Below are 21,807 nucleotides of genomic sequence, written 5' to 3'. Positions count from 1 at the left end.
AGGTCTGAGCGAGTCAGTAACTATCGCCAGCGACCTTTTAAACAGCCAAATGCACATTCTACCACCATTCTGCACTTGCTCAGCCTGTAGCTGAACAGCTCCCGACTCCTGTCCAGGCTGCCTGTGTATGGCTTCATGAGCCATGGCATTAAGGGGTAGGCTGGGTCACCAAGAATAACTATTGGCATTTCAACATCCCCAACGGTTATTTTCCGGTCCGGGAAGTAAGTCTCTTGCTGCAGCCGTTTAAACAGATTAGTGTTCCTGAAGACGCGAGCGTCATGAACCCTTCCCGGCCAGCCCACATTGATGTTGGTGATCCACAAGTGCTTGCAGCACCATTGAAAAGTACCCCTTGCGGTTTATGTACTGGGTATCCTGGTGCTCCGGTGCCAAGATAGGGATATGGGTTCCATCTATCGCCCCACCACAGTTAGGGAATCCCATTGCAGCAAAGCCATCCACTATGACCTGCACATTTCCAGAGTCACTACCTTTCGTAGCAGCAGCTCAGTGATTGTTTTGGCTACTTGCATCACAGCAGCCCCCACAGTAGATTTGCCCACTCCAAATTGATTCCCGACTGACCAGTAGCTGTCTGGCGTTGCAAGCTTCCACAGGGCTATCGCCACTCGCTTCTCAACTGTGAGGGCTGCTCTCATCTTGGTATTCTGGCGCTTCAGGGCAGGGGAAAGTAAGTCACAATGTTCCAAGAAAGTGCCCTTACGCATGCGAAAGTTTCGCAGCCACTGGGAATCGTCCCACACCTGCAACACTATGCGGTCCCACCAGTCTGTGCTCGTTTCCCAGGCCCAGAATCGGCATTCCACGGCTATAACCTGCCCCATTAACAGCATGATCTCCAAAGCACCGGGTCCCGTGGTTTGATAGAATTCCATGTCCATATCCTCATCACTTTCGCTGCCGCGCTGCCGTAGCCTACTCCTCGCTGCCTGGTTTTGCACGTTCTGGTTCAGCATAAACTGCACGATAACGCGCGAGGTGTTTACAATGTTCATGACTGCTGTCTTGAGCTGAGTGGGCTCCATGCTTGCCGTGGTATGGCGTATGCACTATTCACCCAGGAAAAAGGCACGAAACGGTTGTCTGCCGTTGCTTTCCCGGAAAGGGGGGAGGATATACCCAGAATCACCCGTGACAATGTTTTTGGCCCCATCAGACATTGGGATCTCAACCCAGAATTCCAATGGGTGGAGGAGACTGCGGGAACTATGGGATAGCTATGGGATAGGTACCCACAGTACAGTGCTCCAGAAATCGACGCTAGCCCCGGTACATGGACGCACACCACCAAATTAATGTGCTTAGTGTGGCCGCATACTTTCGACTTTATATAATCTGTTTCCAAAATTTGAATTATATAAATTCGGATTAATCCCGTAGTGTAGACATACCCTTAGAGTGAAGTATGAGAAATCTCAAAAGTTGATACACACAAAACATAAGGATGCTGTTGCATAGCCTTGTAGTGCTATATCGATAGCAACTTAAAAAACAAAACAAACCCCTAAACTCAAGGGGAAAAAATGACTACTTATCTTACTACAGTACTATAATTGCTGTTCTTCAAAATGTGGGTGCACACATATATTCCACTCAGATGTGCGCATGCCCTGTGCATCAAAGCCAGAGAAGGTAGCCTAGCAGTACTCAGAGGGGTGGTAGTCATACCCTCTGGCCTCTTATTTCCTCCCCAAGGAATTTAAGGGACCGACCCCCCTCAGTTCCTTCGCACTGAAAGTCAAGAATTGAGACTCTGTTTCAGAGGGGACAAAAGATGGAGTATGGAATACATATCTGTACCCAAATTTCAAAGAACAGATACAGTACAGGTAAGTACCAGTCATTTCTTTGAGTGGTTGCAGACCTGCATTCCACTCAGGTGAGTTACAAGCAGTATCAGGAGGAGGTGAGGCTCTGAGTCTACTTAAAGAGCATCTGAAAGACTGCCTTTCCAAAATTCACATCTGATCTGGATGCAGTTGTAATAGCATAATGCTTGGGAAAAGTATGTATGGAAGACCAAGTAGCAGCCCTGCAAATGTCCAATATCAAAACATCACTGAGAAACGTGATCTATGGGACATTATCGAATGGCCCCTTGCCTCTGTGGAAATTAAATCTGAGCTATCCCACAAGCCACTGTAATACAGGATGTTATCCATCTGAAAATTGTCTGTGTGGAGACTGTTTGACCTGTCTGTAATCCGCAAATGAAACAGAAAGATGAAGAAGTGATGAAAAAATTGGCTTAGTTCTTTCCAAGTAAAATTCTAAACATCATTTCACATCCAAGGAATGAAGATGCTGTTCAACAACATTTGAATGAGGTTTGGGAAAAAAATACAGGTAAGTAAATTGTCTGGTTAAGATGAAATTGTGACAAAAACTTTAGATGAGGTCTCAAGGCCACTTTGTCCTTGAAAAACTGGGTATACAGAAAGTCCACCGTTAGGACTTGAAGCTCACTAACTCTTCTCATGGAAGTTATGGCCACAAGACACACTGCCTTTTTGGCATAGGAGAGATAGAAAACAAGTTGCCAAGGGGTTCAAATGGAGGACCCATGAGAGCAGCCAACACAATGTTAAGGTTCCACTGAGAAATCACTTTGATGAGTGATACCTTTCAGAAATCCAACTACCATGGAGTTTGAGTAAACTGATTTACTTGAACTGGAGGATGAAATGCCAAAATCACCACTAAGTGGACTTTCAATGAACTGACTGAGAGGCCAGAGGACTGAAGGGATAAAAGGTACTCCAAAATGTCCTGAATGCAGGCCTGTTCAGTTGAACTCCCCAGGCTAGGAACCAAGTTGAAAAACAATTTTACTTAACCAAATACGTAACCCTAGTAGAGGGCTTTCTACTATTAAGGAGAAACGGTCAAATGCAGAACAGCATGCTTTCTCCTTATCTAGCCATGCAATATTCATGCAGTGAGGTACAGACTGCTCAGTGCTGGATGCAAAATCTGAGTCAGTAGAGCAGTACAACAAGGAAGAGAAATGGAGTGGATGAACAGAGAGATTGAGGAAGTCAGAAAACCAGCACTGTCTCAGCCAAGCTAGTGCAATGAGAATCAGTCTGGCATGATCCATCTTCAGCTTGAGGATGACCTGAGGAGTGATTGGGATCAGGGAGGAAAGCATACATCAGGACCGATCCACAATTCAGATGAAATGTGTCAGTCAGGGAACCTGGACTGAAACCTGCACGAGAGCAAAAAATTGACAGCACTTCTTATTGTCCTCCATTGCAAGCAGGTCTATAGTAGGAATGCCCCATTGGCTGAAGATGGACTTCAGCACACTGGTCTTTAGAGACCACTCATTATTCAGGGAGAAGGTCCTGATTAGACGATTGGCCAAGTAATTCTGGGCCCCGGGTAAATAAATGGCTATTGGAGTGATGTTCTCTTCAATGCAGAACTGCCACAATTTCATCACCATCTGACAAAGCTGACTGGAGTGAGCTCCCCCTTGCTTGTTCACATAATACATCACAGTGGTGTTGTCAGTGAGTATGTGAATTTCCGCACCCTTGACTGGTGCTCAAAATACCTTGCGTGCATTGTAAATGGCCTGAAGCTGATATGAAAAGATGCTTCCTACTCCAGCCACAAACCTTCAATTCCCCCAGATGTACTCCCCAATTTATTGTGTAAGCATCAGTATTTATGGTCTTGTTTGGGGAGAGGAGGTGGGGAGATGAGCAAAGGAAACACCCTGGCATACATTACTCTGAACTGTCCACCACTGGAGAGAATGAAGAACTGCCAGAGGCACTTGGACAAGCCCATTCAATGCCTGACAATTTGGGCGATAGTCCAACTTCAACAACTCTTGAAGGGAACAAAGGAACAATCTTGCATGCTGGACTATGCAAGTGCATGTGGTCATAAGACTTGTTCCCCTCACTGACCAATCATCCAGGTATGGGAAAACATGAATTCCTCCTTTTCTGGTTTTTAGCCTGGAGTTTTAGTCTGAATCATACATAAATGAAAGACCCTTGCACATAAGGGATTTTTTTTGGGAGTTGAATCTTTATAAAATATACAAGAGAAGCCATCTTACAAAATTTGCCTGATAGCAAAAATTTCTGAGCTGGATAAATTTTTAATAGTTAAGTGCTGTATTTCTCCTCACATCAAATGATCCTAAGGAATAAATCTAACAGTACGATTAGCTCTGAGCAGCTTTTTTTAAAGACTAAAAATGAGATTCTACCAAGATTTGAGGCAGTTAAACATGAATTTTGGATCTGATCTTTTAAAAAAAAAAAAAAAACTTATTATAACTACAATTAGAGAGCCAAATGAGTAATTTATAAAGCTATTTTTGCTCCAACTGGCTCTATGGAGCACAAAACAGTGTATCAAGGACCTGGATATTTACCATCATTATTCTTTCCACCCAAGCAAAAGAGAAGTGAAACTGCTGGATTAAAAGGAGTTTGCAAGCTAGCAATACTCAATGTCATCATAATACATTAAGGATGGATATTGTGTTGTACTTCAAACAAAGTCAATCAAACTACATATTGTACTATATTAATGATATAATATCTCCAAGTTTTTAGATCACTACAAAGGACTGCTTCCCCCCATATTTATATTTTGATCACATCCACAAACATGTCTTTTCATTCTTAGTAATACTATTAATTTGTTTTAGACATTTGATAACTGCTTATAACTAAAGTGATATAATCAGCAACGTCATATATTAAAACAGTTGTACAGGTTATGAATATCAACACAGTATAACATTAGCTGATTATACACTATATAAGAAAGTGTAATATACATAAATTCCTTTGGGAGGCAGTATTGCATATTGTTAGCACCATATTAAGCAAGAAGCTTTGAACATGCTAAGTAATATCACCTCCCAATTCAGAGAATGCTTGTAGAAAAAGCATATGACACTTCTTCATATTTTAGCTGGTGCTAAGATATAATCCACTGGGAAAAAAATATTAAAAATAACACTGACACTATCAGTCTCTATAATTGACATCTTCAATTATAGATGTCAATGACTAGAGACAAGAAACAACTCTTCTTACTTGAACTAGAACAATCCTCTTAATTAACTACAACTGGCACCTGTACGACAAGTACACCTCTACCTCGATATAACACTGTCCTCTGGAGCCAAATAATCTTACTGCGTTATAGGTGAAACTGCGTTATATCGAATTTGCTTTGATCTGCCGGAGTGTGCAGCCCCCCCCCACCCCCCCGAGCACTGCTTTACCTCGTTATATCCGAATTTGTGTTATATCGGGTCGCGTTATATCGGGGTAGAGGTGTATGTTTAAAAAAATTTTAAAGAAACATCAAAATGGAAATCAACAACAAAACATTCCAGATAGCATTCAAGAACATCCCAGAAGTAGGTACCAATATAATTCATAGATGATGATTCTAAAAACAACAGATGATAAAAGAAAATGTTACAAATAAAATATATGATAAATAACAAATTTACATAAGATATTTAAGGCAAGTAAAATTAAAAGCTAAAGGAACTTTTCAGCAAACCCAAGTTCTCCGCACTATCTTAAACCACACAGGACAATGCCTATGTTTGTTAAAAAGAATGAACAGTATTTTAAAGAACATTTAGAGTGGTAGTCATTAAAAAGCCAATACTGGCCGATAATTACTGAACACTGGTATCTGATATGATCAGTTTCCAATTAACTTTGGAGATCACTATGGTACCAGTGAGCAAATATTAACTTTTTAATCTACTTGCAAAACTCAAAATGATTTCTGTTCAACATATATTGCTGACCATTCTGTCATATCCAGATTCTACATAGTAATACATTATGAGTTAAATTGTGCCCAGTCCTTCACAAATGAGTGTCAGGAACAAGCAACACAATCACAGACCTTGCACTGAGGACACAAGAACTAAATAGGTGTAGAACTCTCTCTCTCTCTCTCTCACACACACACACACAGGTCGGGGTGGGGAAGGACCATGGCCCTGCCTGACTGTCTGCCTCTGTGGATGTAGCCCCTTTCTGCATGTGTTCAGAAGGTGCACTGTTTTCTTATATTCCAAGAGATAATGTGCTTGCTGGTACAATAAATACTGGAGCACCTGCTGGGACAATGTACATTTACATCTCTCCCAGTGCAGCAATGCTGAAAAGCTATATTCTGACCTGGTGGGGAAATGAAGGCAGCATCTAGATATAAAATAAAGCCCATTTATCAGTAGCAATTACAGTGTAGGCATAGTCTACTAATCTTTAGTTTTCTCAACAGAAAACCCTATTCATAATCTTACTGGGAAAAAGATGTATATAATATACTCAGAACTTTAGTTCTCTCTGGCATACACTGAAAGACAATATAGTTGTTTTTACAACCTCTTGCAGGGAATAAGCATGAATATATTCTGACGCCATGCTTCATGATTTGTTATAAATTGACTATAATGCACTACCCAATTTCTTTATTATGAGCTTTTCTTGCTCGTCACAATGCTCTCAAATACATATAATTTTAAAATAAAATTAAATATTTTTTTTCATACAGTCTTTGCTATTGACCTCTTGATAACAAGTCTGCGTAAAGTAGATTATTTTTACATTAAAACATCATTATTCAAAGCTGCTGCTGCTGTTATTCCAAATGGTACATGATGATACTGGAAAGTGTAACCTACCATTTTAACAACAAATCACATGAAAACACAATTCTAAAGGAATTTCAAAGGAAAAGAGAATGTATCAACAAACAGTGTAGTATTTTATTGGTTCTAATATCCTGAAATTGCCAAAACATCTCCTAAATTACAATACCTATTAAGGGCATTCTTATGTATGACAGACCCAGACCAGTGGGGTACAGGAGTCTGGTAGAGAGCAAATATACTGGTCACTGGATGAGTAGTTTTCTGTTCCCTGAGTGACCAGAGCAGGGGCTGCACTAGAGTAATCAGGAACCTGCTAGAACCAGTTAAGGCAGGCAGGCTAATTAGAACACCTGGAGCCAATTAAGAAGAAGCTGCTAGAATCAATTAAGGCAAGCTAATCAGGGCACCTGGGTTTTAAAAAGGAGCTCACTTCAGTTTGTGGTGTGAGTGTGAGGAGCTGGGAGCAAGAGATGCAAGGAGCTGCTGGAGGACTGAGGAGCATGAGTGTTATCAGACACCAGGAGGAAGGTCCTGTGGTGAGACTAAGGAAGGTGTTTGGAGGAGGCCATGGGGAAGTAGCCCAGGGAGTTGTAGCTGTCATGCAGTTGTTACAGGAGGCACTATAGACACCACAGGGCCCTGGGCTGGAACCTGGAGTAGAGGGTGGGCTTGGGTTTCCCCCAAACCTCCCAATTGACCTGGACTGTGGGCCCTTTGAGAGGGGAAGGTCTCTGGGCTGTTCCCCAACCCACATGGTGAATCTCGGAGGCAAGAAAATCCGCCAATAAGTGCAGGACCCACCAAGACAGAGGAGGAACTTTGTCACATATGTTAATACCTATTCCGGAAAGTACTTAGATTTTTACTTAATTCCCATTGACTTCAAAAGGATTTTAAGCATGTGCTCAGAGTTATGCACAGGATTAGGTGATTTCCTTATCTGTGCATTACAAAAGCCTGTATTGCATGAAGTATTACATGGAATAATATGATTATTTCAGTTACATTCTCTTGCAAACATCCTCTCTTATGTATAGCAAGGCCTTTATTAAAGCATCTCTGCCTTTTACAAAGAACACCCAAAGTTTTAATTGAGTCTATTCTATATGATAAATAAGCAAAATTGAGTGCACACAAACATTAAACTTCAAAGACTTGTAAAATTTCAGCATGCAGCAGCTGGAATCCACATTTTTACTGTAATCGCACCTAAATTAAAAACCACCTATTATAGCAAAAATTAAAGTCTGTAAATGAATACAAAGAAGGCTCAATGCCTACAATTCTGATTTAGCCTGTAGTTAAGAAAATATGTCATAAAAATTCTAGTGAATTCCAGCGATAGATGAATACTTACTTGACTATTCATACTGTGCCATCAATATTTTGGGCAGGCACAGCTCCCTGAACTTTGCAGGTTCATAATCTTGGGATAATTTTCCAATACTCTTTCTGTCCTCCTAGTTTCAAATCCAGATTTGTGCAAAATGCAGTCACTTCTTCATCTACAACACACACACACAAAATGTGCCCCTTCCTTTCTCTATCTCCACAGCCAAAAGTCTTGCTCAGGCAAGAGATAACAAGGATGTGCATAATGCAGTTTCCTCTTCTCAGGTCTCCTTCCTTTCTTCCCATCTTTCCCCTCACCAATCCTTCTAATAAGATACAGTACATTCTACCTCTGCTGCTATGTGTTCTCATTTTCTACTGCACTTCCCATTAGTGCATTTTGCTTTATCAACTTTTTCCACCTCACCAAACACTTTTTCTTCATCACCACCACCATCAATTTCACCTCTAAACATCCCCCATTCCCACGCTGACACTACACTTGAACAGTCTCCATTCTCCCAGGGTCCAAACCATCTAGAAATTCAGTTATTTTGGCTAGTCTTCTATTACCAACCAGAGAGAAAGGATTGCCCAGTGGTTAGGCTGGTATTTAGGAGACCAGGGTTCAATTCCCTGCTCCACCACAGATTTCCTGTGTGACCACGAGCAAGTCACCTAGTCTCTGTGTCTCAGTTCCTCGTCTGTAAAATGGGGACAAAAGCACTTTCACACCTGACGATAAATACATTAAAGATTGGGAGGTGTTCAGATACTATGGTATCATGGGCCATATAAGTACCTAAGATAGATCTAGTTTTGCCCACAATAGAAATTTCAAAGATATATACTCATAAAATTGCAACAAACATACACACAACAATCTGGACCTACAAGATATGTACCAAACCTAATCATGTAAAACACATTCTTGTTACATATGTGTGACCCTGTGGGCCTGGGGCAGCCCTCACTGGAAATGCTAACATCAGGGCAGGCTACAAAAGGGAGAGCAGATACTCCCAATACTGGTGGGTAACACTGAAGTTAAGCTCCCCAATAAGTCACAAACTGCTTCAGGTCCCTCAAAGTGGTTATCAAGAAGCAAAAAAAAAAAAAAAGAAATCACACAGCACCCTTGGTTGCATTCCAGTTCTCTGGCTCCCAATCAGCACCTAGGTCCAGTTCAGTGACATGTTATTTAAAAAACTCTGCTCACATATACAAAATGTTCTTCTGACCCCAAAGGGTCAGCCATATCACCATGTCAGTATAGGTTTGGATCTTATACAGAATACCACCCTGCCAGCCAATCCCTTGGTGTTTAAAACTAAAGGTTTATTATAAAGAAAAAAGGAAGAACAAGAGAAGAGATTTTAAATGGTAAAACAATCACATACATACAAAGATTTCGAAGTCCATATATCAGGTTTCTAGCAGTATTGGTGAGTTTGCTGGCTTGAAAGTCCCTCTAGATTAGAACACATCGACAGCTTGGATGGGTCATTCAGCCCTTTACTCCAGAGGTAAGAAGCAGGAATGAAGACAAAATGGAGAAGATGCAGCTGCGTTTTATAGTCTTTTGCCATGCAGCTTGTGCTACCTTTGTCTCAAAACACAAGCTGCCCAGCACATGCCTTGCTGAGTTATAAGGCCTTGCGTTCTCTGAATGGGTCAATTGTATAGTTGATGGTCCTTAATGGGCCATCAAGCAGACTAGGCAGTGCTGATGCCAAACTGTCTGGGGGTGTCACCCAGAAGTATAGCACAAGTTTTGAAATACAGACATACATACATATCTAACCCATAATACAAAGGTGATACAAACATATAAACAAGATTATCGTCCTTGGTAAATTATAACATTTTTGCAGGTACCTTACATGGCCTATCTGGCATAACTCATTACAATTTTACAATATTGGTATTCATAATGTCCTAAAGTGTCCCCCAAATTCCATACAGTGTCACAATATGTTCCTCCTCATCTCCTTTATCTGTACTTCTACTGCAAGGTTCTTGGGGCAGGAACCTTGGCTTGCATAGGATTAGCAAAACCCTTTTATTGCTACTCTGTATTAGGTTCAAAATATCATCTTATGGCTCTTGCATGCAGGCCAAACAGGGCAGCAAAGCACAGATATCACATATCAGTATCACAGATACTAGGAACATAAACATCACTTGCTGGTCAGCATAGACAAGAACAAGTCATGGTCAGCACTGTGTAAACTAAACTAAGTCCAGCAGCATTTAACCACAGCTAGTTCACACCACACTGACTAATGAGAGATGGTTAGCACTGTAACAGCCCAATAATGTGAGGGGGTGAAATTATATGGCCCTGGTTATGCTACTGGGTGAATTGTATAGCTTGTATTACACAGGAGGTCAGCTTAGATTATCATAATGATTCCTTCTGGCCTAAAAATCTATGAACACAATAAACTTTCCAAGTAAAGACACAGCTGTATGAGATACAAGAAAGAAGCAGGAAAAGATAAATGGGAGGAAAAGTAGAGGCAGCTCATGAAACCACCCCATGTATTATGTTCTTACATTAAAACTTGGATTCGGGAGGGGAAACTTCTATTACAAACATTACTGGCTGAGAAGGATTGGGGGGTGGTGCTACAAACGCCCAAGACTTCACAGTAAAAGAAAACTGATCATCTTTAGAATAGAAAGTGTAGACTTTCCCTCCTAATTCTCAGACAGTACTGTTCAACACTGCTTTTGGAGTGACTCTTTTAGCAAGAGATAAATCTATATTTGGGGAAAAAAATCTAAGATTAATAAAAATAATTGTGACACCAAATATAGTTAACAATTCTTACATAAACAAGAGCCATCTTGTCATCTGCAAATTACTCATGAACATGTCTGTCTTTATTAATATATCAGTATGGTAAATTGATTTTAAGTCTACCCATAATGCTGGATTAATATTTGCCACATAAAAATATATCTTTACACTCCCCCCCACTCCCCAATCACTTATAAAATTGATCAGAAAAATGAGGATATCTTAAATAGCGTAACCACAGCAGTCATGCTGTAAAATGAAAGCTACATTTTCTGCTAATCAGAAGCAAGATGGCACTGTTGCTAAAGATCAAACATTTAATTATGTTGTTCTTTTCCCTATGTAGGTATAATCAACATTACTGACCCACTAAAACAAGATATGTTTTACAGAATGCAGCAGAGTTCACAGCAGGGGTCGGCAACGTTCGGCACGCGGCTCGCCAGGGTAAGCACCCTGGCGGGCCGGGCCAGTTTTATTTAGCTGCTGACGCGGCAGGTTCGGCCGATCACGGCCCCCACTGCCGTGGTTCGCCGTCCCGGGCCAATGGGGGGCGGCGAGAAGTGGCGCGGGCGAGCGATGTGCTGGCCGTGGCTTCTCGCCGCCCCCATTGGCCTGGGACGGCGAACCACGGCAGTGGGGGCCGTGATCGGCCGAACCTGCCGCGTCAGCAGCTAAATAAAACTGGCCCGGCCCGCCAGGGTGCTTACCCTGGCGAGCCGCGTGCCGAACGTTGCCGACCCCTGGTTCACAGAATATACAATACCCTTTTATAGACTGTAGAATTATAATTTAATTGGGCTACAAATGTAACCCCATTTTACATCAGTTCCAATAAATAATTTTCAACTATAGAATACATTTTCCATAATGCATTATGTTCACATGGCAATGCATGACATTTCAATGTCTGGAAAGAGCTGTTTAATTGGAAGGATAATTTTTCATTGTGATTTTAAGGTAATGAGGCTGTTTCACACCTGCTGAAGGTGATCTGCACTAAAATAGTATGTACGGGAAAGATTGTAAAGGATTAAAGGCACATTGGAAACTAAGTCATCATTTGTAGAAGTGAATAGCTAGCTTTCATTAAGTGAAATCAAAACAAAACAAAAAAAATCCAGTAAAATTAAAGTTAAAAATACTGAGTTCTCTGTTACCTTCAGTGATTTTGCCAGTTTCACATGGTTATCGTAAACTAGAATGTCTACAATCAGATTTCTCAGCTGATGGATGAGAACTTTATCTCCTTCAAGGTCACTTTCTTCCACAAGAACCTTCCAAGATGGGTGGGGACATTTTGTACCATCCCATACCTGCCACGAAAAGAAATTATTTCATCAATCCCTTTTAATACTTTTAATGTGCAAAATAAAAGATTTTAAAAGTTGATTACTTTAGATTAAATTGTTACAAACATATGTAACTACTTACCTTCACATGATTAAATATTTTGAGTCAAAATAGTTACTAAGGTTCCAGTCCTTTCCTCCTTAACTAAGAAAAACTCTCACTTGATTCAGCAGGAATTTTTCAAGTTTAAGTAGTGTGGATCATGGCCCCTGTATATGTTGTTTTTTTTATGCTACACATACGCTAATTTAGTATTCACTACTTTTTTTTCCCTCTCCAAACTTTGTCACTCTTTATGATGAACAAGCCCAGTCCCTCAAAAGGTAAATCTAACATCTCAGCCTGAACACCTTAAGAAAAGCCAGAGATTTAAAAACCAAGTAGTAGTGGGGGAGAGTGATGGGAAGTGCCACAAATCTGGCTGTGGTAAGTGACACAAAGACTGCTTGAGGGAATGTCTAGAGAGAATTTGGCCCTCTTGTTAACATGGATTGATTTTCTAGGATGCTTATCAGGTAGTTGGATTGGGAGAAGGAAAAAACTTCTCTCAGGTATAAAAATTGTACCTGGACCTACGAACCAAGCCCTGGACATTTTTTGGTGGGTTATCTCATGGTGCTCAGTTGGAGGAGATGGACTTAGTGGTGGTTAGCTGGCCTTTCAAAGATTCCTCTCTGTCAATAGACCTTTTTGCTGCTGTGGAAGGCAGGCCAAAGGAGGAAAAGCCAGTACATGCTAGTAACTCTCTAGAAAGAGTTGTTTTCTCCCAGGGCTGAAGTATCTGGTATGGTGTTTCATTATGAACATTTTATTGTCATTTAATATATATCATTCAAATCTGGAATTTTTTATGTGGCTCCACATGGGGATAATTGGCAACAGAGCAAACAACGAGTTTAGGGCTTCGTAACAACAGAGACCTAAATTAAACACTAAACTATTAGCAGTTACTAGCTTCTTAAAACTATAGTTTAATCTATACCCTATGAAATAAAGTGGCAACGTTATTATCAAAGTAGACGACAATGATTGTAATCAAATAATGGTTCAGAAAGCTGCTGTTTACAGTGTAGGAAAGAAACTAAGGGTAGATAGGGCCATAACAATTAAATGTTGGATATACAAGGAGACACGCTCACAACCCCAATGGACACTGTTTTCTAGACAGTTCTCAATACATGGTGCCAAAGCATGTTTTCCCAAGAGTTAGAATCTGCAGAGGCAATTTGCAAAAGAAAGAAAAGACTTTTCCCTTTTTGTCTACTTCCTGTAGCTTAAACGGAAAGATATCTTCTGTTTGAAGGGCCCTCAAGAGAAGCATTTACAAGAAATACAAGTCGTGCAAAAAAGCTAGAGAAAACATACGTGCTCAACCTGACAAAGCAGACAAAAGGAGAAAGCCATCCACCCTGAAGACCCAGAGCAGGAAAAGGAACTTACTGCCATGAATCCTAAGAAGTTCTAACTTCCACCAACAACTGCACCAGGGCATAATTGGAACCAATTTTGGATCCAACATCTTAACATAGGCACCAATATTCCAAATCAGGTATCTGAGCTATTAAAATGTTGCCAGTATTTTTGTACTTTAAAGAACGGGAATAAGGCACCAAGGATTTCCTTTACTATTGGTCTCAGGAGTAGAGCTGATCAATTGACAGAAAAAGCAGCAGTGTGTGTGGATTTTGAAAATTTCCCCCTCATTTTTCAACTGGCTGTATTTGGAACCGCTACGTAGTCCAACACTCAAAAGGGAATTGATAAACTCTAATCCAAAGAGCTGTTTCCCCCCTGTCAGATCTAAGGACAAATATTTAATTTAATTTTTGATAAGTCCTTAGCTCAGAGGTGGGCAAACTATAGCCTGCAGGCCGGATCTGGCCCCTCAGGGCTTTGGATCCTGCCCGTGCAATTGCCACCCCCATGGTGCAGTGGGCCCCGCGCTGCTCACAGAAGCAGCCGGCCCCACGTCACTGCGGCTCGTGGGAGAGAGGGGCAGAGGGCTGAGCGTGCTTCCCTTGCCTGTGGGTACCTCCCCCGAAGCTCCCATTGGCCGCGGTTCCCAGGAGCTGGCCCTGGCCCCAGTGCGCACCGCTGCCACTCTGGAGCCGCTCCAGGTAAGCGGCGCCGGGTTGGAGCCCGCACCCCAAACCCCTCCTGTACCTTGCACCCCAACTCCTTGCCCTGAGCCCCCTGCCACACACTGCCTGCATCCCAGCCCCCTGCCGCACCCCATGCACCTCCTGCACCCCAACCCCCTGCCCTGAGCCTCCTCGTACACCCCGCACTCCTCCTCTGCCCCAACCCCTTGTCCTGAGCCCCTTCCTGCACACCGCATTCTCTCCCACACCCCACACTCCTTCCCATACCCCAACCCTCTGCCCCAGCCCTACATTCATGGCCCTGCATGCAATTTCCCCACCCAGAGGTGGCCCTCGGGCCAAAAAGTTTGCCCACCCCTGCCTTAGGAGGAGTAACCTGAAGGACCTATGGATTCCTTTTAAGGACATCCCTTTTCATACCCATTAGCCACTAAGGCCTCTTCCAAGAAAGACCTTTAATCTGTGGTTCCTTTTCTACTTTCATAGATGTGAGTGAAGCTCAAGATTCCTTCTTAAGCAGTTGAAACACTGGGAATCAGCAGATGGAACCAATATTTTGCTAGAACAAGAAGCCACTGACTCTTTTCCTTTAAAGACCTGTCCATTTCTCCATCCCTGGTACTGCAGGGACCAACTCCTGTTACACTATAAACCAAAAATTTGAACATTAGGCTATTTAAAAGGCTAAAAAGGCTATTTTAGTTAGCTTACTAACTAACTAACTAAATCAAACCTGTGCAGGAAATAGGAACTGGTTCCTTCACTGCTGATGGAACGACAGAAACTGAGGGACAGCCAGGGGTGGAGGCCTTTTATACTCATGGATACAAAATGTTGCAATAAGAAACAACCATGCACCCCTTAGTTGCTTTACAGCTTTGAATGGTTCACAAGTCAAGTCTTTATCTCCCTTCTCCCATTATATAAAACTGATACAAATGCAAGAGTCTATCAAACTTGAAATAAACAGAGAGCAATGAAAGATTAATAATTTAAGAAATTACTTGCCTGTGTCCTTACACAAGGATCTCTCAGCATGAATGTGTGCTCACTGAGGTAATGAACTATGAACATTTTACCTCCAGTTCATAAAGTGCTTAAATCATTTTATTAGTCCTTGTTTGACATCCATTTTACAGGGGTTAGCTTGAATTAAAATGTTTGGAACAGCTGTAGGGCATGTTGCAGGATGTAGTTTAAATAACATTCTTTTTTATGTCGTGTAAACAATGTTCTGCAGGAGAACATCTATGCTGCTTTAATGAAGGAATAATGCACTATTTTCTGCCTATCTAAAAATACTAAAATATGGCTTCAGATAATTGTTTCTTGGTTTTACTATACATAAAAGCAGAAATACTCAGATGGAAAACATCAGACTGTCTCTTATTTCTTATCACTAAACTCATGGAGGGGTTTCAGGATAAAATCAGTCCACTGTCGCTGTTGCTAATTCAGGAAAATTACTCAGATAGATCCCTTTTCACTTAGCTGATGTTAAGTATTAATTCCCATAAAGTGCTTTCAAGCAATGTGACACACTGTATTTTGTTTCTTTACTCAAGCACTGATCCTGTAAAGAACTTACACATAACTAATAAAGGCTAACTCAAATACCTCAAAAAGATAGCATACTCAATCCATCCATCCATATGCTATATAGTGCATTAAATTATATCCTGCATATGTTCTAATGAAACATAATACAGAGAAGTATACATAAAAGAAGTCTTATTTAATTAGCAACAATGTAAAAACTTAAAACAGACAATATCATTTTTTCAGCATTAAGAAATTCTGTAATTCCTAACTACAAATACTTGTGAAATCATATTCTGAACACATACCTTGTCAAACCAATATTTGTGAATAATTCTACAGCAATAGGTGAAGTGGATGTCTTTAAAGACAAATTAAAGTATGAATTTGTATGAAAGTGAATTGGATGAGGATCATATATTTACTAAAATAACCCTTAAATGTCAAAGGCTGCTATATAACATTATTTAAATATAAGATCAAGTGAGTTCATGAAAATCCTGAAACATAAAGCCTTGAAATAAGAATCTAATAGTCAATCTGTAACAACTATTTAAATTATTGAAATTGTTTAAAAATCCACCTTGAGAAGAAAGGAAGATCCATCCACTTCTGCTTTCCCTACAAGTTGACAAGTAAGGTCAAAAAACAGCATTGGCTGGACACCAGACAATTTTGCTGTTGGCCCACAGACTGAAAGATTACTAGCTGCCCACGTACGTAGTTCTTCTATTGTTTTCTGTTCTTCTTCTGTGAAAGAGTACGATTTACTAGAGGTTCGAGGCACTATCGGTGCTCCTACGGTTCCATCAAATGTCAAGGATGCAAAGCCAATACCAGTAATCCCCTGCATCTGTTTATTGTATTCCCTGATCTACAACACACAAACAGGAAGAAAAAAATATTGACTACAGTGCATAAAATGTATAAAAATGTCAATATCTTATGCATAAAAATGATTGTTGCCTGTTATTGCTCTTTAAAATATATTATTCCTACAAAATAAGAACAGATATCGAGGAAGGAACCAAATGAAAAAAAACCCAAACAAATGAATACACCTGGAAAACCAACCAGACAAGCAACAGAAAATGCAACCTAACACCAATAATTCCTGTACTGGCAGGATCCAAAATGTATATGCAAATAAATTATAAAAATATCTAGCTCTCATATAGAGCTCTTCATTCATAGACCTGAAAGTGCTTTCTAAATGGAGGTAAGCATCTGCCCTACTTCCCTTTACACATGAGGAAACAGAGGCAGAGGGTGAGGTGAAGGTCAAAAGTATAACTGGGTTAAAAAAAATTAGATAAATTCATAGAGGATAGCTCCATCAACGGCTATTGGCCAAATTGGTCAGGGATGCAACCTATGCTCTGGGTGTCCATAAACCTCTGACTGCCAGAAGCTGGAACTGAACAACAGGTGATGGATCACTCAATAATTTCTGAGTTCTGTTCATTTCCTCTGAAGCATCTGTCATTGGGCACTGTCAGAAGACAGATGATCATTGGTCTGATCTTATGGCTGTTCTTATTTTCTTATGACTTGCAACAAGTTACTCAGCAGACCATTGGTAGAGCCCCAGTATCATGAGTCCCAGTCCAGCTCCTTATACCCTAGATCACACTGCCAGCTAATAAAAGTAGATTATTGAACATTGCCCTTCAGTTCCTCAATAATAAAATACACCAATTCTACTCATACGACAACACAATAAATAGATCAATTTTCTCCTTGATTCATGCATGTAACTTACCTTAATGGGAGTTCAGAGACCTAAATATTCTTCTTCCTGCTACTCTGCAATGGACACCTGCCTGCCAGATGACTGATTTAACTGTAAACTTGCAACTATGGGCATGTCTACACTTACCTCTGGAGCAATCAATCCAGCAGGGGTCGATTTATCGCGTCCAGTGAAGACGCGATAAATCAACTGCCGAGCACTCTCCCGTCGACTTTGGTACTCCACCGGAGCAAGATGGGGTTGACGGGGGAGTGTCAGCAGTCAACTTACCGCAGTGAAGACACCGCGTTAAGTAGATTTAAGTACGTTGACTTCAGCTACGTTATTCACATAGCTGAAGTTGCATAACTTAGATCGATCTCCTCCCCCCCCCCCCAGTGTAGACCAGGACTATGCAATGAATTCTGAAAAGCTCAAATCCTGAAGTGTTCCCTCAAGCAGCAGGCAGTCTGCTCCTTATATTCTCCAGTCTCTATGTGATGTCAATAGGACATCTTCACGTACATGATATGATCCATAAAACGGGAGCTCTATGCACTGGCCCACTTCGCCCTATTTAACTTAAGAGATGGCTATCAAAAGGTAGTAATTGTTCAAAATAACTCATTTGAATAATTTTGCCATTCTACATCTTAGAACATAGCCATGCTGTAAAATGATCAGTACACAGTTCTTAGTGCCTTGTTTTCAGGGCATTTAAATACTCTAGCAATTTAGAAAATAGCACAAACCCAAAAGGATATGTACTATAAAATTGTTCTAAACAGCAGGAGATTTAATCAAGAATTTGCCAAAATTTCCAGAGCATAATTTGTAACATAAGTATACAAATAAATAAACTTTTGAATTCGTAAGCAAAGCCCTAAAGAGGGCTTGATATCAGGAAGTCCTTTAATCCTTGCTACTTTGGCATAAATGCCTTAAGGATCATTTCTAGGACAAAATCCAACCTTACATACACTTATATATTCTCTAGACCTGGCAGATAAGTAAGCAACATCTCAGGAGGTAGTTTTTCCTAAGGATAATGTAAATTTTAATCTGTTGACCTTTAGCTAAAATCAACCAAAAAAAAAAAAATACAGAAGAACAAAAGATATAAATCTGGAATGTATACGTTTTTCATAATTCTTTTGAAGTGAATCAACTCTGTCTCCTAACTCCTACTTTTTTTGCATTGAAGTAAGCTTCTATTATAAATAGCATGAACCCATGATGAATGAATAGCCTTTAGCTCTGCTGCAGATATTGGCAATATATTCTATACTTGCACAAAACTATGCAGCACTGAGGGAAAAAGAAAGCCTTCTTTCTTCAGTTTTATTCATTTATCTATGATCAAAAAGATTTCAGCTATATCATCAAATATTTTATGTGGCATTTCAAATGAGTCTCTCTCACAGACATTTTGCGTTTATTTCCCATTTATTTGTTCAATATTTTATCAAGTACCCATTGCCATAGTATCTCGGCAACTTATAGACTGAAAACTCACCACTAGACCTAAGAGAGAGAAGTTTATGAAGCTCGGCTTCTTATGTAAGTAAGACAGGAAACTATACTGGCTCATGTGGAATCCTTTGAGCTTTCATCTATCCCTTCAATTTAGACTATTTTCGCCAACTATAGCCTTGATTTCATGCTCCTTTCTGTGGGCTCTGTTTGTGTGTGCCATGCTCCTACGGTCTCTATGAGTAACCTTATGGGCTTATTATGGCCATCAGGAAGTTTAGACTTGAAATTAGATGAAGGTTTCTAACCATCAGAGGAGTGAAGTTCTGGATCAGCCTTCCAAGGGGAGTAGTGAGGGCAAAGTTCTCAAACCATGGTAAGCAATGATACACTATAAAAGAGCGATGTAATTAGCACTTAAACTAATTTTAAATTTAATTAAATGTAGATAAAGCTAACCTGTGAATTTAGTAAAAGATGACAACCTTTTCCTACAAAAAATGCTTTTTATTATTCCTGGAATCTTGGCTGGCGGCAAGAGAGACACTCTCTGGTATAAATAATTATCACTATAGCAAAACGTCTAGTGGGGGAAAAAAATACAATGAAACAGATGATGTGGACCTTGCTTGCAATGAGTAAGCAACTACCTTCACTTACGGTTTAAGGGAGTTTCTGGACAAGTAATTTTAAACCTGAAGAACTGAATGTGAAATCCTAACCCCACTGAAGTCAAAAGCAAATTCCCACTGACTTCAATAGGACAGGATTTCACCTGGAATATATTTGCACAAGAGCTGCTAATCTCCAATGCTACATGAATAGACTTTAAAAAGCCAAATATATCTGGATTCAAAAAAACATTATCTACCTAGTTCAACAGAAGGGAAAGTGTGATCATAAATTGAATATTAGACTGGATAATAGCATCTGTGAGGTAATTTTCCATCAAAACTGATTTGTTAAATTATAAAGGCAAGAGCAATGTAAGAGACTATTACAAAACTACTGCTGTCATAGATCATCAAAATGCCTCACAAAGACAACATAAAGCTAATCTATAACTGCTACAGTAAGAAGAATCTAAACTAAATCTGAAAATTGATTTCCAGCTGGATTAGGAATTGAAGACAGCCTTTTCAAACCTGGATGTCACAAGTTCAAAGGCTTGATCATAATTTACATATTTCACAAAGAATGTCTGGTAATTTCAAGACAAAGGGTTTGTTTGTTTCTTAAATAGAACAATATTTCACTGTGGATAGAGTAGTCTCTGATAAATTCCTTCTTAAACTGAAACCAGGCAAAGAATATACTGCACGTTGCTTATAAGGTATTGGCAAAACAGTAAAGTTATTATTATATGCAACTTAGTTAACTTTTACTATTCTAAATTTGCCAGGTGACTGAACCTTGACCAGCTCAATCAGATTCTCAGATTATTCCTGAGATAGAGGATTGATGCCTGTGACAGCTGCTTTTATGAAAACATTTTCCTTCCCAAAATGATGTCTTCTGGAACATTACCTTATATTTTGTAAATGTTTTGTCACATTCCTTTAAGTGTACTAATCCACAATTTAAACTGGTTTCGATAATATGGTATCCTGTTTATATTCTCTCTCTTATATTTGGGTTTTAATATTTTAATTCCTTTATCCTAATAAATGCATAATAACTGAGGCCATATAAGAAGGCAGGCAGTAATTGAAGAGAGAAGTAATGTATAATATTTCAGTAAATATGTTGTTTCCCCAACATTAATTAAATCTTTGTGCATATATTTAAACAGAATACTAACAAAAATAAATTACTAAAAGCAGATGTAGAAACCCTCATTCTTAGGAATGATTTGAAGAGAATGTTCACCAGCTTCTAAAATAGGACACATTTAAAACGACACAATTTGGACACTATGCTGTGCAAGCTTTTCCATGAAGTTCTGCCAATTCGCTTATTTATCAAGTAGCCAACACCAACTATTGTGCAGGAATTGCTGATCTGAGTGGATAGTTTCAAGCTTGTGATAGTGTGTATTTGTTTAAAAAGTGTACAGACACTAAATAGGATTTACATCTAAGGCAAATGCATTACACCACTATGGCACTGAGCCTCCTTCATGGTTATGTGCTATAAATGTGGTGGCCTCAGTCCAGATCCTAGTGGACAGATGTCCACAGCAGGACCAGCATCCCAAACATGTGCGTGGGGCGGCACTTTTCAAGGGGCGGCACTCCAGCCCCCCCCCCCCTTTTTTTTTTTTGCTTCGGTGGCGGCACTCTGGCATTTTTTTTTTTTTTTTTGCTTGGGGCGGCAAAAAATCTGGAGCCAGCCCTGGTCCACACCAAACACACAAAAAGTCACAAACAGTGCCATCATGATTGTTGGCATCTTTATTGTCAGTCTCAGTAGAGGATCAAGGATGAAAAAAGCATTGACAGTAAACTACTCTTAACTTCTGAGATGGTCCCGCCAAGTTAGGATAGGGTAACATGGAGAACTGTTGTACTGGATCAAACCTATGGTCTGTCTTGTCCAGTATTCTGTCTCAGAGAGTAGCCAGTTCTCCATAACCTTCAGAGGAAGGTTAAGGAAAGATGGAGTAGGTGGATCTGGGATAATCAGCCCCCTCCATGAAGGTCTCATGCTAATCCTAAATACACCTCTACCCCAATATAACACTGTCCTCGGGAGCCAAAAAATCTTACCGCGTTATAGGTGAAACTGCGTTATATCGAACTTGCTTTGCTCCGCCGCAGTCTCTCTCCCCCTAATTCCAAAAAGC

At 40.2% G+C, this 21,807-nt stretch overlaps 1 protein-coding gene across 3 annotated transcripts in view; it reads right to left on the bottom strand.

The window, feature by feature from the left end:
• POT1 (protection of telomeres 1) overlaps positions 1-21,807 on the bottom strand; it is a 160,054-nt gene that overhangs the window by 43,616 nt on the left and 94,631 nt on the right. For 2 of the 3 annotated variants that reach the window (XM_054022891.1, XM_054022897.1), the window contains 2 exons: positions 16,401-16,691; positions 11,984-12,139 (listed from right to left, as the gene is read on the bottom strand). In XM_054022891.1, the coding sequence (XP_053878866.1) occupies positions 11,984-12,139; positions 16,401-16,691 (447 nt within the window). The remainder of the gene's footprint in view (positions 1-11,983; positions 12,140-16,400; positions 16,692-21,807) is intronic. The other variant, XM_054022902.1, reaches the window with a different exon arrangement.

This window comes from Malaclemys terrapin, chromosome 1 (assembly GCF_027887155.1).
Source record: "Malaclemys terrapin pileata isolate rMalTer1 chromosome 1, rMalTer1.hap1, whole genome shotgun sequence".
Taxonomy (NCBI): domain Eukaryota; kingdom Metazoa; phylum Chordata; order Testudines; family Emydidae; genus Malaclemys; species Malaclemys terrapin.
Note: the sequence above shows the minus strand (reverse complement) of the source record. Positions and strands in the feature narration are given on the sequence as shown.